Here is a 16454-nt window from a genome sequence, read left to right on the forward strand (position 1 = left end):
ACGTTTAGGTGGTAAAGATAATTGCACAGGTAATTTATTAACCTATGAAATAAAGATAGGATAAACTTTACTGTAAAATCGAATTTCAGGTGAGTCGTTTTCTCATATTATGATGATGTAAGACTATTTTCTGAAATCTGGAATTCGAAAAAAGTATACAAATAATATTTGGAGCTTTTAACCACTCTATGTCACTACTTGTATCTTTATGTAACCATTTATCTAATCGAAACAGTTTATTCCGACTACTAATATCAGTTCTACTACTCTTTCCCACTAAATAATCTTTTTGTTTTATTTATTTGATTTACTAACAGCTAGGTACATAATTATGACTTATTTACTAAGTAAAATGATTTGAGGTTTTAAATTTAATGCACAGCTCATTACAGGTAAACCTAATGGAAAATAAAAAAAGGCAAAGGAACCTTTGGGTGTCATATGGTAAACAAATAAATGGTTTTCTTTTTTTTTTCTTGTAAGATTTAACTTAACTATTATAATACTATTAGAAACAAACAACTAATAACCATCTACGTTTTTAAAATAAAACGCTATTTTATTAACCGACTTCAAAAAAGGAGGTTCTCAATTCGACGGTATGATTTTTCTTTTTTGTATGTATGTTACGCGATAACTCTTTTTAAAATTTTGTGAATCGATTTTGATGATTTTTCGAGTTCAAAAGAGGGTACCTCAGAAGTGGTCCCATTAAAACTTGAAGAAATCGGTTTTTTTTAGTACTCTGTAATAAGATAATTTTGTTTTAATATTTGTCAAGAGCAAAACTTTAGGATAAACAAAAAACAACACCGTTTTTGTACTACCATAAAATTTATTCTATACTCGTTCGTCTGATTAACATAACCCCAAAGGATCGAGTGACCTTTGAACGTCGTTTTAACAATGTATGGTAATGTTAACAATACATCGTCAAATTGATACCTGAATGTTAATGAACGGCCTTGTCACAAATATATGTATGTGTTGTTAACATGGTACGTGATGCCGTAATACCCTATGTGTCCTGGGGAATAATAGACGGACAGACTGGGATATAATACATATTACAATGAGTGGATACACTCATTATAATACATATGTATTTTGTGGAAATTAATTAGGTTATTAATTAAAAACTTTTTGACACTACATTGAAATTTATATATTGCAACTTTTTGTTGTATTTTTAATTATTTATTTATTACAACAAAACAGATGACAATCAATATTATGTTGATAAGATAAGTAAGTTAAAATATGATATTACAAAATTCTCTACCAAATAGCAATCCTCCTTATATTGACACATCATTGTGAAGTAACAAGAAAGATCTTGAGTTTAAATTAACAGATGAAAGTTATAGTTAGTAGTAGTAGTTATAGTTATAGTTATTATTGCCACCTTACCAATTTCTTCCGCCAAGCAGTAATGTGAGCATTAGGTAAGGATGCTGGTGAAATTATAGGCACATGGGAATTGTCAACTTATGTCTCAGGGTGACGGGTGCAGTGGCGGTGACCCTACACCAGGCGCACGACTTGTTAGTCCCGTCTTTTGGAATTATAAAAAAAGTAATAATGTACTAATTTAATACACTTATTCATTTAATACTTAATACAAAAGTGACAAAGGTATGGGTAAATATTTATGTAAGTGCTGTGAGTTAGTGTTCGTTTGAATATTCTAGATCTTAGATCAAAAATATCAAAATCGGAGTTTTTCATAGATATCTCCTAATCGGTCATTCTCACATTCGGTGTTCTCTGCTATATAACAATTACCGTAGCTATTTCGGTGTCTTCAACCTAATTTACAGTAGTCGTTGTTTTTTCTCGCTTAACACAAGACTTCGACTGCAGCAGGCCACTACGGATCTTTAAATTTTAACCAGCAGGCCATGTGAGTCGCCACTCGCCCACAAAAACCCAAGTGCAGCAGGCCTCCATGTATTTTCGAATTTTACTTAGCAGGCCATGTGGGTCTCCGGCGTACCACAATTAGGAATCAAAATTTATTTTCGATTTTTCTAGTCCTGACCAGTCAAAGGTTGCATCAGCAGGCCGACAATACATATAAGTTGTGCGACAATATAAATTGTTTGGCTCTTCTGCTAACAACTGATTTAGATCGTAATCAAGTATCGATCTCGTCCCTAGTGGTGATATTCGCCTGTTTTTGGTAGGATCACGGCGTACCAAGCGGCTTGCTGGTAAAGTTTGGAGGCGTCTCGCGCGCCGCCCACATGGCCTGCTGTAAAAGTTACTAAGATCACGCGTGGTATGCTGTGAAAAAATATGCGTGTCTCACGCCATCCACAAGGTTTGCTACTAAAGTTACTTAAGATCAGGTGTGGCGTGGAGTGAAAGAAAAATGGTTTGTTCTATGGCGCTGAGACTGTAAATATGTCGGTTTTTCTTAAAAATGTCTGAACTTTTTAATTATAGTATCCATGGCTACGGTAATTAGATCTAATTACCGTTTCCATAAAATATTTGCGTTAATAAATCGGAAACTACTTTGTTTATTCCAATGTCATTTAGATATATTGCTAGTTTAGCTTAAAGTTATTCACATTTCAATGTTATTGGATATAATAAGTGAGGAAAAACAATGGCTACGGTAATTAGGCTGAGAACACCGAACGTGGGAATGACCGTTGTAAAGACGACACATTCTTGTCAGGTGGTTTAAAAAAAACATAATATTATCAAATGATGAAATATTTGGTAATATTAATGGGGTCCGCTGTTATGAGCATATTCCTGGCGTCATGGCCTAACGAGACAAGCTGCGTATTTACTGACCTTGCTCGCGATTCTAACACTGACAAAAAAATATTTTCCTAATTATTGTTGGCTCTGGCATTTTTTTAAGTAGAGTTTTAACGGCTTTGGCATAGTGACATACAGCCTATTCTTCATTTTGATTTCACTATTTACGTATTAATCTTCACATGACGTCAAAAGTGGAAATTTAAATTCAAATATGTTTATTTCGGAATACTTATAATAAAGGATGTAACTATTAATAAGTTCATAACTTTTTACGTTTTTTAGTAGAGAACCATCTCTACGCGGCGGGGAATGTCTTCCTCTTCATAGATCTTCACTAGACCATCTACTAGCAATATGGCATTTAAAAAAAATAGAATGTGACAGTACTTTATTTTGTTCATATTTATTTATTGCGCATTGGCTATAGAGCCATCACTTTAAACAGGTAACAAATAATTAAGGAACTCGAAACGTAATATTATAACAACTAAAAATTAATTGACAATTGATAAAAATAAGAACTGTAACTACAAAAACCCGCCATTTTTTTTAAATATTGTTTTTTTCTTATAAGATTATATCTGTAGAATTATTATCTAACAAAGTACCCACCTTTTTGCTTCTTTATCAGATACGTCCATTATAAGATCGTGACGAAAACATCAAGTTGACTGCTCTCATTAAAAGCGAATGGAAATTAGGCACACACTCGTAAATTACCGTGAAAATTTGTTATTACTTGATACACAAAGTAAAAAAGACTTGTTTACGTGTGCTACTTTACTCGTAGCACTTTGTGAGGCCTTGTATGATAACCACGAGGTGAGGCGAAGAAACTGTCGTGTACACACTAAGTTTTAATTATCGCAATGTGAAATTAGTATACTTTATAATAATACTTCATTGTAAGATTGGGAGTACTGTAACATGTCAATATTAAGTATACTATTAACACAAATATTTCACGATTGTCTTACTCACCCATGATTAGTATATTGATTTGTGGAGCTCGTACTTCATGATTCATGTGAACTAACGTGTAATGCACTTATGTTTGCCAAATCAATAAAACCTGAGTCATATCATAGTCATTAGCTCAATTTATTCCCGATACGTATCATTGAATCATCAATGTTCAATTCGTGTTGCTGTGAAAATGAATGTTAGGTTTATAGTTCTATACATTATGACTCGGTCGTAAGTTTTTGCACTGTTTTTATTCACAACAAATTGTTAATATACTGTTAGAAAGACTGGACTCCAAAGTAATTCCTCCTTTGTTTGTTTATTTATTTATTTATTTACGTTTTTTTATTATTTATTTAAAAAAATTCATTCATTTATCTATTCTATATGACCAAACCATCGACGATCCCTCTCTCTATCTGGTCACTACATCATCTTTAATTTTTTCACGATTTTCAATATGTAACACAAATCTTATTGATTTGTCGAACTTAATCTATACAACGTTGCGTCTTAATTTCTCAACCCTTTACCACGGTCGTTCTAGTAACCTAAATCAGATTATAACATCTAGATAGCCACCAACTAGGGCGGCCTAAGGTCAGGTAACACCATAACTTAAAGGTCATGGTAAAGTTATTTATGGAACTAATAAAAAGCTTTTGTTAACTGTGCTCTTGGTAACTAACTAGGAATTATATTAGAGACATTTTTGAAGCAATTTGGTTAATGTTATTACTCGTTGACTCTAGGTACTTACTTTGAACCACATCCTTCATAAAAGTAAAGATAAGTAGACAACGATGTCTATGTATAGTCAATACGTTGAGTGTGTGCGTTTTTATTATTATTGTTAGTTATGTAAAGAGCACGTCAAAGTTTGAAACTTTGTACTTTCGACCGTTCTTATCGTAAGTGGCACAGAGTTCGATTTAAGTCCTAAGTGTCAAGCTTGACGTGCTCTTGACTTTGTACTAGCGTACTAGACGTGTCGCTCCATACACACGCTGTTTCACTGATGTGCGGTGAAGACACAACACTTCAATATCATAGGTTAATAAGTAATAGAATGTTCTGACTACACAATAACAGAGTGGGTATAGTATGAATAAAATAGTTACTATGTTTGCTATATATAAATTTAAAAAATATAAAAAAGGACTAGGCTGCATATCTAATGATCTTTGCCTTTCCACAAGGAAAAGTACATAACATAACATCAATAATTTCAACAACTCGAATGTATTTTTTTCTTTTACTTAATTTGTTTTTCTTTTTACATAGTAACATAATAATTATAAATACTTAGTGGAAAGTCCCTGGGTCATAGCAAAATGAAATAGATTGCGCAACTAATAACGACTTTGCTAGTGGCTTTACGTTAATTCTCCAACTATGGATAAATATCATTGGTATTCACTCAATATTATCTGCCTGCCTAGCTCATTCCCAATAGGTATAAAGTGTCACGTCTGTCCACGGTACTACGGTACTGATACTCTTTGACAAAATTCAACACTAAAACAAAATACAATCACTATTGATAGTGTTTTGTTTGGAACATGTACTTGCTGTGAAAGTTCTTGTCGATAGATTGAAGTCGTTGTAAGTAGGAGATAAAAATAAAAACTGTTGTTTTTTAGTGTTCTTGTGTATTAACTTTATCGTGATAATAGAGAGAAAAGTAACAGTAGGTACAGAGATGTTTTTTTCTCTACTGTGCACGTGATAATGCAAGATTAAAATCTATGTGATCACAGCCAAAACTAACAAGTATAACCTGTTTTTGTACTTCTTCAACCCGGTTACTATAATAGTTAAAAATGTAAACTCTACAATCTCTAACAAGTTGACTGTCTCGCAAATAATCTCAATTAGTTTGGCACCATTTCGGGATCCAGTCGGGCCGGTTTCGTTCAATAACCGGTCCCAGATCGAAAATTAGAAGAAAAAGCGTTTAGAACAAGAAATTGCGTGGATACTGGAATGAATTTCGTAATAGCTCGTTCACCGGTTGCGAGATCCTGTAGGAGATACGTACATACCACTGCACACAGGTCTTATAAAAGGTCAAAAACCGTCGCAAAATGAAGTTCGGGAAGATTTTATCGAAAATCGACTGCGCTTTAGATAGAAAGCTTTCTGATTTTCTAAATCCAAGTCAATAGAAATCTTTTACATATTTCAATTGATATCTTCAAACTCTAAAAGATATTGACTTATTATCACAAAGGTTCGAACACTCAGAAAAAATTCCTTCGATCTGGTCGGATTCGAACTTAGTCTTCTTGCATACCGTGCCAGACGCTATACCAACTAAGCCACGGAACGAACCAACGGACCTCACGAATTTTTCTATGTGCTTGCGTCGTGTCTTTGTATTTGGTTTTTCAACTACTTTTTAGTCGTAGCGCCATCTATGAGAAATCTATGACAGATTTATCACGTTCGTTCCGTGGCTTAGTTGGTATAGCGTCTGGCACGGTATGCAAGAAGACTAGGTTCGAATCCGACCGGATCGAAGGAATTTTTTCTGAGTGTTCGATCTTTGTATTAATAATTATAACAAACTAGTGGAGTAATTTCACAAAAAATAATTGAATATCAATTCAATAAAAATTTAATTATTAACTTCAAGTCAACTCGATTAGTCACTAGAACAAAATTCTGCCTCTTTTATCTATTGGTTGTTCTTTTTTTTATTCAAGTATATTTACTTTGTACTCCTTACTCCTTTGTTTCACTGTTTAGCAACCTGTACATTAATACAAAGCCTTACAATAGCTTAGCGGTTAACAGCATACCAAATAAGTTACATCGTTGCGTAATCATAGAAAGCGAATAGTTTTGTCTCGCCTACGCTGAAACCAATCCCGGTAGACACCTGACACACCTTTTTTTTTTTCAGTTTATTGGTTCACTTACAGTTATTACAATGTAACATACTATAAATTCAATTTGGTGAAGTTCTTATCTAAATTGCACAACTACTTATGAATGAACACACTTTGCAAAAATAACGTAAATTTATTGACTTACAAATAAATGGACGACGGGTCTAATACAAAAACTACGAAAAAAATGTCCCAAGTCAACCTATTTCAACGTAGTGACATGTAAAGGAATATGAAAAAGCTAAAACGTTGAATTTAAATTGTAATGTCATCGCAGTACTGTATAATTTTGCTTGCTTCGCTGTCAGTCGAACAAACGAAGACTAAAGCGTGAATGACGCTCTGTATACGATTTTAACGCCCTACAAGTTCGGACACTTTTTAGCGCGTACCCGTCGTCCATAATTGTAAGTCAATGCGTAAAATGTAAATTATATAGAATTTAAAACAGCAAATTAAATTTAAAAAAATTAATACAAACAAAAATAATAAATACAAGTGAACAAGGGTCTCGGATAGCATGAAACTAGATGGAGGAAAAAAAAATTAATTAAGGTTTAACATATTACTAATGCGAAATTTGTGTAGCGAAAGCCAAAATACATCGCAAACGTGACTGTGCTTATTATATAGTCTGCAGACTTATTAGCTTACCTGACCTATTATCCCAAGCTTATTATATATAAGCTTGGGATACAGGAATTAAAGTCCAGAACGGTCTTACGGAATGGTGGCACTAAAGGAGCAATAGCAAACCTAGGGTATGTTGATTTTGAAGTTACATTTAGCTAACAGTTGTGGACAGTCTACGTGCGAACGCAAAACTTTATATAGAAATATTAAGTCCAATAATTCCCCCAAAATATCTTATGGTTATAGATTACGAGTCACCCCTTATTTTTCATATTTAATGACGAAGTAATTATACTGGAAATGAAATTTCTCACAAGGCAAAATACAGAAACAAAAAAAGACGATACAACATTAAACGAAGAAGACCTCGTGTAAGAATCCCACTCTCCTCAAGCCACATGTGATAATGATAATACGTCAAAAGTACTGTTATCACATGACGACTATATTATATATTATATGGCATGTATTTAAATGATCATTTTAAATTTGCAAAAGCAGCAGGCAAAAAATCTGAACGGTTGGCTATCTTTTTTAATGATTGATCCCTTTTCTCTGAGATAAAATAAACTAAATCAATGTATATGTTAATCTGTTCTGAGCTAATGTTTGATCTGTATAAATTAACTTTGATGGTTTCGTGATGAGCCACAAACTTAAGACAAATGAGCATTAAAAACATTAAACCGTGTTCGGAAAAACCAACAAATTCACTTCTGGCACTCGCCGGCCGCTGCCGCGGCACGCTCGCTTCGCTCGTCCGGCTCGTGATACTTTTTGATAGTAAAGAATGGGATCAAATATTATTTTTGACTATGAAATATTAATTTTATATGCTTAGTGTTACCTTGAATGCCGTTCATTCATCATTTATCCGTAGATCAACCAATAGGCGGAACAGTTATTAATAATATAGATATAGTATATTATACATAAAAAAATACCATTTCTTTAAAAAAGCGCACATTTATAATAGTTCAATTATGTAAATATTATCTCAAAAAAAGGAACCGACTTCAAACTTTGCTTATATGTACATACAAACTGAAACTAAAAAGTTAACAATCGGTTGCGGGAAAGTGCACGAAACGTAATTCATTCCCTAGTTTGCTACACTTAGAAGTGGAATATTTTCTTCAAATTTAAATGGGACCAATACTGAGATACCCTCTTTCCTACAAAAACCGGAGAATTCGCGTAATAAACACCAAATAAAACTAAAAACCAAAAACAAAGATCTGCAGCAAGCACATAGAGAATTTCGTAAGGTCCGCTGGTTCTTTCCGTGGTTTAGTTGGCATAGTGTCTATCACGTTTTGCTGGAAGACGATGGTTCGAAGCCAACCGGATCGAAGGATTTTTTTTCTAGGTGTTTGATCTTTATTTTAATAACTAAAATGTATTAGGAGAAGAACATTATATTATTATGCATACGCACATTTATATAAGTACTCCACCATCAACACACTCAATATTGCAGAGCTTCGGGATTATGTGATGGTGGACACCAATTTTTTGTTTATCTTTTAAATATCTGTTGTAGAGAGTACGTGTGACATGGCATGGTAAAATGGTCAGAATCCTACACATTTTAGTATGGACAGCTGTTCAATAAGGCGTCAGTGAAAGTTGGTCGTTTGTTTATTTTTTGTATTCGTACTATTTAATGGAAACATTTTACAAGACAAAGTTTCCTTTAAACGACGTCTTGTAAAATGTTTCCTTTATATACGGAATTTCTTATAGGTTATTTCTTACAAATTATAATTATCATTTCAGATGAAAGACGTCCACTATTGGACGTAAGCTTACCTCAAAATAGAAATATGGAATAAAATGGACAACAGAATACTGTACTGTAATGTATGATATTTCTCTACGTTTTGTACAAATATAAATAGATATTAACGAGGCTATAGTGGGAGACTGGTTTGGAAGCTAGGTGAAACCTGTGCTCCGCCCACAGACGCCATTAATACATTCATAAGTTAGCAAGCTATTATGTATTAGAATATAATAACTGGAATCAAGTGTGTGCGTGTGTGGCTTGCACTTTAAGCATGTGTGTGTGTGAGACGCGGAAAGCAGTGTGGTTTTTTAAATTGAAATAAGCTTATAATTGATTTGATTTATCTGTTCATCATTAAGCAGTCACCATACGTTAAAAATATATTATGTTAATGTTTTCAGTATAAACAGATATGAAGTGTCATTCTTGGAAATTATTAAAAGAATTTCTCCTTGATTTATATATTTATAAACAATGTCAGTGACCGTGACTGTATTAGTGCTGGCACGGAATGTTATCGATTGTGATTATCGACTTAAATAGTAGTTTTATAAATGTTAACAAAGGTTACATTGTTTAGGCTAGCACCTAATTTTTTTTTACAACGTATATGAATATTTTGCCGTTTTTGTTATTTTGTCCATCGCTTACACAGTATCTATACAGTATACACTATGTTATCGGCAATATCCGGTATTTTATGCAGTGCTAAAACGGTGAGGCAACGTATGAAATTAACTCTATCATACACTTGGTCTAGCTAGGTATTCTATACAATGACGAACATGCATTAGGCAATGTATAGAATTGGTAAAATGTAGGTGCATAAAGCACAAAGTGTGATAATAGGAAGTGCTTGAGCGTTAAGAAGAATATTTTATGCGCGTTCAAGTGTCACAACAGTTCATCTTGTTAGAATAAGTAGGTAATTAGAAGAATTGATATTTAAATTACAATTTATATTTGTTTATGAAATCCCTATTTTATCGAACAAAATTTTATATTATTGTAACAACGAAAACTGATACTGATAACTTTGAGTTTAATGAGTAACAAAACTGTTATATGAAGTGACTATCTGATATCCGAAAGTAAATCCAATAATTTTTAAACTCAACTTTATTGGAACCAAGCACCCATTAAACTTTTAGAAACACATTTTATTTTTTTACAAAGTACAGCATTGAATATTTAGGTTTTGTTCAAACAACGATATCCCGTATAATTTTCGACCCAACTCGGAAACGCCCGTTATGGTTTTTATTCCACCCTGAAAATCAATTTTCTTGGGAGTTCCAAATACTGCGCTGTAATCGAGCAATCCCAGAAACGGCAAATTAATTTATTGCGCCTGGAGGAAATAAATCACAACACTGGCCCAACCTTTGGTTGATAAAATACCGTCCGATTAATTACATTGCGCTGTTTTTTTGACAAAGAAGCTTTCAACGTTTTCCTTAATGAAAACGAGTTGAGGAGAGATTCTTTGTAACATTTTTATATGGGATTTCCTTCAACAGAATATAAATTTCGTTAGGGCAATTAAATCGTTTTGTTCATGTTCGAATTTTATGTTTTTGATATAGGTATGTCTGTTAATTTAATTGCTACCTGAGTATTAAATCTAAAAACATTGCAAGATTATTGTAGCTACTACGCTTCCATGTTGTCGATATCTACAAAAATGTAATAGCCCGTCCCTTTTAATCGCCTTCATTGGTTATCGCGAAGTGCTTGCACTATGCGACGATGGGTATTTACGGTTTGCTCGACCTAAAAACAGGAAGGTACAGTTTGTTTGTTTTAGTTTGTATTCATACCTATACAAACATATTCTTTATGTTGCGCCACAAGCGACCCACTTTAGAGGACGCGGTTAATAATGCGATAGCCTATTAAACGACGAAGCCATAAACTCATATTTCTTGTAAATGTTTGCTAATGACTCTAGTTAAAAATAAAGAAAAATATATTTATTTCTACCACTTTTACAATAAAAGTACTGGCTATGTAAAAAATTCTTCTTTGGAAAACGGCTGACATAAAAAAGTTTTCGACAGCTCGAAACCTACAAATTAATAAATTTTTTTTTCTACTCCTGTACTTTAATGTGATGTATATAGTCACTCTTGTTCTTAGACTCCATCCTCTAAGCTCTTGTTAGGTCTGAAGCAATACTAAACTAAAAAAAATTCACTTTAATGAATTACAAAAAAAACGTCGTATTTTTGCTGATTAATAGTCTCCTTGAACTCCTCACTGGCACATGTTCCTGAAAAGAATGACGTCACCATATTTGTGAAATTATTAAAATTAAAATTATTTTATTAAATAATACTCAAAATACATGTAAGTATAAAGATGCAACGTAAACAAATAAACAGAACTATTTAAAAACAACATAAAAGATAAATTATGATATTAAGCACTCCACTGTATCATGATTTGTTAAGTTATAATCTCATTATAGAGTACTAAAAAACCGACCTCAAAAGTTCGTGGAATTACGTATAATTACCAAGTTTTATTGAAATCGGTCACTGGAAACTGCGCAAACCCGGATTTATCCCCTAGTTCGCCACTATACGGGACTTGACATAGGAGATAATAAAAATCGGTCGTCACTACTCAAAGTATATTGAGAGAGAAAAACTCCTTGAGAATAGCAAATACAAGTATTAAAATAATTGCTCCTTATGTTAAAATTTAGGCGCTATTTATAAAAATGAATCTTTATGCGTGAACAGCCACCCTTAGAGGTGGATGATTTTCTTCAAAATTAAATGGAACCACTATGGAGGTACCCTCTTTTCAACAAAAAAAAAAAGAATCATGAAAATGGGTTCACAATTACCGGAGTTATCGAGTAGCATATTACATACAAAAAAAAAACAGTCGAATAAAGAACTCCTCATTTTTTTTTAAAGTTGGTTAAAAATAATAAGCGGTACTTGGCCAATCACGAATACATCATCTCTCTCATCATCATTCATCTCTTTGGTTTTTTTTAGTTTGGCTTTCGTTTGGGTTTGTTGTCGTGGATTGTTAACAAATATAATCTCCAAAATATGAGTTATGTTTAATTATTTTAATTTACTCGTAGAAAAATACTGTATGCAGTCATTACGTAATTAGGTCTTAAAATTACTTAGGCCAGTCATCAAAGCCTCGTGGCCTAAACACTCGACTTTAAGAACCCTTATTATGCAACGATTGCATAAAATACTTTAACGAAAAATATTTTTTATGCCAGCGTAATGAATTTTGTTTTGTATGCCATTTGTGTACCTACAGAACATTCGAGATAATTCACAGTTCTCTGTTTTTGTTGTCGGTAATTGGCAAAATACCTATCCATAATTATTTCAAACGAATTTGACCTTGTAACTGTATAACCCTAATATATTTTCGACCGCGTCATTTGTATAAACCATTACAAATACTTACTGTTATTTCATATTTCTCCATGAAAGTAACGAACAAAAATTGCCTTGAATTATTCAAATCTCCTGATTCGCGTGTCTACATACAAGATGTCTTCTTAGGTCTTATGATCACATGAGGTCATTGATAAACGATCGCATAATACTTTAAATTGAACAATTTATGTCTTTCGTTGCCATGGCAGTCTTGTCTGCCTTCTAATTTATACTAATACCTAGTATATTTTGTGTCATATTTATTTTTAACCACCGATGCAAAAAAGAGAGTAATAAATTTGAAACCTCTGTCTGGTTATTCCAAATGGAAGGACTGATCTCAATCATCAAAAACCCATTCATATTCATTTATTAATTGCATCATATGTACTAAGGGTTGTTTCGAGTATCAGCATCCGCATCCGCGGATATTCTGCATAAATTAAATATCCGCATCAACATCTGCATTAATCGATGCTGATATTTATTGCGGATGTTCGAGTCGTGACATGACCTAAAATGCACGTAGAATAATTTACAAACCTTCCAGAAACAGTCTGTAAGCCGAAAAAGCAAGTTAGTTGTTGTTATTAACATATAACTTTGATAAAATTCCACGACGACGATTAAACTAGAACCTATCTGTTCTTTTCATGTAGATAGACTCAATAAGGATATACATTTTTAGCGTTTCTTTAACCGACTTCAAAAAAGAAGGAGGTACTCAATTCGACTGTACGTTTTTTGTATGTATGTTACGCGATAACTCTGGCGATTTGTGAACCATTTTTGATGATTCTTTTTTGTTGGAAAGAGGGTACCTGAGTAGTGGTCCCATTGAAATTTGAAGAAAATATTCCACCTCCAACGATGCAAACTAGAAGACGAATGACTTTTGAAGTCGGTTTTTTTAGTACTTATTATTTAATTAATATTAAATAATAAGTACTAAAAAAACCGATAATATACCGATATATACCGATAATATAAACCGATATAATAATCTGAATTAAATAATTAATTTAATTTAGATTATTTAATTATTTAAATACCTAAAATAAGCATCCGCTGATGTGTAAAAAGCAGCAACAACCCTGATATGTACATGGAACTTATTACAGATCTTATTAAATATTCCTGCATAGAAAACATGTGAACCCTGTAGGGCATTGCAACATAGAAATGAGTCGATGTTACAGAAAATTTGTCGTCTAAATATTGTTGTAGTGTATAATCTTTTATAATAAGACCATGAATTCGCAACGGTGCCGGTGTGGTGGGTTCAGCGAGGCGTTCAAGGGTTGCGCGTACATTGCGCGCATACGTGTATTTATGTGTTGGATACATTGTTAATTTTTTTAGTGTATTAAAATCTTTAATTTTTTAATTAAACAAAATATTACGTAATATGGATTATTGCAAGTTTTGTGTAGAAATATGGACTAAACCTGTAATATTTAAAATAAGTGACTTTTTTTATTCTCAATATCATTATTCCTGGCCCTAGTCACTTGTATTTCACTCAAAGTTTTATTGTCACCTAAAAAAATGTCAATAACGCTGATTTCGCTTAACAAGTTAAGTTGTCAATACTTGGTACTTGGTGTAACGGGCTGGTGTCCGCAACTCGTTGTCAAGGCGCCTATTTTTTTGTGAAATGTTTGTAAAATTGTCACCTCAGGAATGTTGAATTGTTTTGATTTATTACTATAATTCCCAACAACTAGAAGTATAACAGTAAAAGTTTTGATTTTATAAGTAAATTTTAGAACAAACTATTAAAAACAACGAAAAATCTTTAGCTACCATTTTCGCAAAACTATGATCATGTTGGTTAATACGTTATTGCTTATCAGCATCCATCTGTAGACTACCCAATTCCTCGACTATTTACAGATGGTGACATTTAAGTATTTTTTTATAATACTAAACGACGGAACGAACAAGTCGTATGCCTGGTGGTAAGTGACAAGCCTGGCCATGACAGTTGCAGTGCCACTCAGAGCTTTTAATCGCAAAGATCTTAGGGACACTGCCACTGTGACACACAATAATGATTTTCATTACAACAGTCTCCAGCTCTACATACTAGCAATAAACGTACTTAGGAGGATATGACATCTGCGTAATCTTGCTTCAGATCGTTGGTTCATGACGTCATTTTGGGCGTGGTGACCACGCTTCCCCCTCTTCCGCTCCCCCTACGCCAATCCTTGGAGTTGTAGATTGGGATTAAGAGTGATGCCCTTACAACTAACTTTTTATGCTTATCGTTTAAATCGGCAGTGGCGGTTTCGTATGGTACCAGTATTATACCATACGAAATTATTATAGTATTATATATATTATAGTATTGCCAGAAGGTAAAATTATTTTTTACATTTTTCGTAACTTTAAACCTTCTCGAGTGATAAATAAGTAACTTTTGTTTTTAAAGCAATTTTCATAACTTTTGAGGATTTTGAGATTTTTTAAATTCAACTATATTTATTATTGTAAAAAAAGTACCTAAAAGGTTTATAAATTAGACAATGAAGTAACTCAGAAATGGCGGACAGAAAATGAACTCAATCAAGTTACTCGTTATAGCTTGATTTTTGTTGAGCGTGTTTTTTATTATACATATATCTTTTAAAAAAAACAAACTTGTAAAATGTAAATATATCGAGTTCTTAGGTTTTCGCGATTGTTACACATTTTTAAACAAACCAACGTTTCGGGCCCTTTACCTATGATCACGGTTGACAACTCAACCTATTTGTAAAATGTAATTTTTCAGGTGACGAAATGTAGATAATGTTTGACTCAAGGACCTGTATGGTACAGGAAAATCAATATTGTGATTTTTTACCGTCTACAATGATAATAGCATATACCTTACATACTATCTACTAAATGTTACATTGTATTTTACAATAGAATGCATGGACGATCACAATGTCCAATAGAAACGAATCCCTTTTTATTTAAAGAACATTAACTCTTATGAATGGTTTTTATTTTAGTCTTATCGTATGGCTTTTACATACATTTGTAGGAGACAAACGTCCTTTGTTTGAATAAATAACGAGGTTTAAGTGAATCGATTGATAAACAATGGACTTAGTTATTAGAAGTTATTTGAGAGCATAGTTCAATGTATTCATTATAGTATTAGAATGTTAAAGTAGAACAATGTTGACTTATGTTCATGAAATATTAGGTTAGAGTGGCCGTGCATTGACCGGAAGCATTTTAAAATATATAAAATTATATAATAAATAAGGTTAACTACTAAGTAAGCTTCTGATAGAAAAAAAATATTTCTTTCTTATGGTTACAGACAAAGTCTGCAGTGTGTGTGTAAAGCCGGTACTGCCCCAGGCATTGTTGACTTTGACGTTTGGAGAAAAGTATTCTTAAATCAAATTATTAACTAACGGGCGTTGCCCGGTTTATAGTGGGCAGTATCGCTGCTAAATAAAAGGTGGGCAATGTTGAATTGTGTCGTGTATTTGAGTTGTCTTCGTTTAACTCTAAATAAATGTTACACGTATTCCTTTGTTTAATCTTTCTACTTATTTTTAGTAGCCAGAATTTATGATGATAAAGAGTTTAGCAACACAAGGAAGATAATATCAAATGTATCACTTATATAGAATAAGTAAACCCCTCGAAGCCTGGTTTATTTGATTTACGTAATTTTGTCGTTCGCCTAACCTAATTTACATTGCGCAGTGTCGATATTGTCCGTTATAAAACAGGTAAACTCCCTTACAAGTCTTATAACAAAATTTTAGGTAGTTCTCCCATAGGCTCTCTTCTAAGTTGACACTGCCCGGGCAATGCCGACTCTTGACGTCTTGCGGAGTTTACCCGTAACACTCGAACCATTGTGCTCAATTTGTTGTAATTGCTCAACACAGGGTCACAAGAAAGTTAGTTGATATAATATTCGCTAATATCGTTATGAAGGTTATTTTAGAGTTCATTTTA

General features: G+C 33.0%; 1 protein-coding gene across 2 annotated transcripts in view; it reads left to right on the forward strand.

The window, feature by feature from the left end:
* Positions 1 to 16454, forward strand: part of LOC113237430 (23 kDa integral membrane protein-like) — a 55339-nt gene that overhangs the window by 14491 nt on the left and 24394 nt on the right. The window contains exon 5 of one of the 2 annotated variants that reach the window (XM_026473890.1): positions 9051 to 9115. The exons of the other annotated variant lie outside the window; for it this stretch is intronic. Coding sequence (XP_026329675.1) covers positions 9051 to 9077 — 27 coding nt within the window. The 3' untranslated portion in view covers positions 9078 to 9115. Of the gene's footprint in view, positions 1 to 9050; positions 9116 to 16454 lie in introns of those variants that run through there. 2 annotated transcript variants of the gene reach the window in all.

The sequence above is a fragment of the Hyposmocoma kahamanoa genome, unplaced genomic scaffold (assembly GCF_003589595.1).
Source record: "Hyposmocoma kahamanoa isolate Upper Pololo Valley unplaced genomic scaffold, ASM358959v1 93, whole genome shotgun sequence".
NCBI classification, from domain to species: domain Eukaryota; kingdom Metazoa; phylum Arthropoda; class Insecta; order Lepidoptera; family Cosmopterigidae; genus Hyposmocoma; species Hyposmocoma kahamanoa.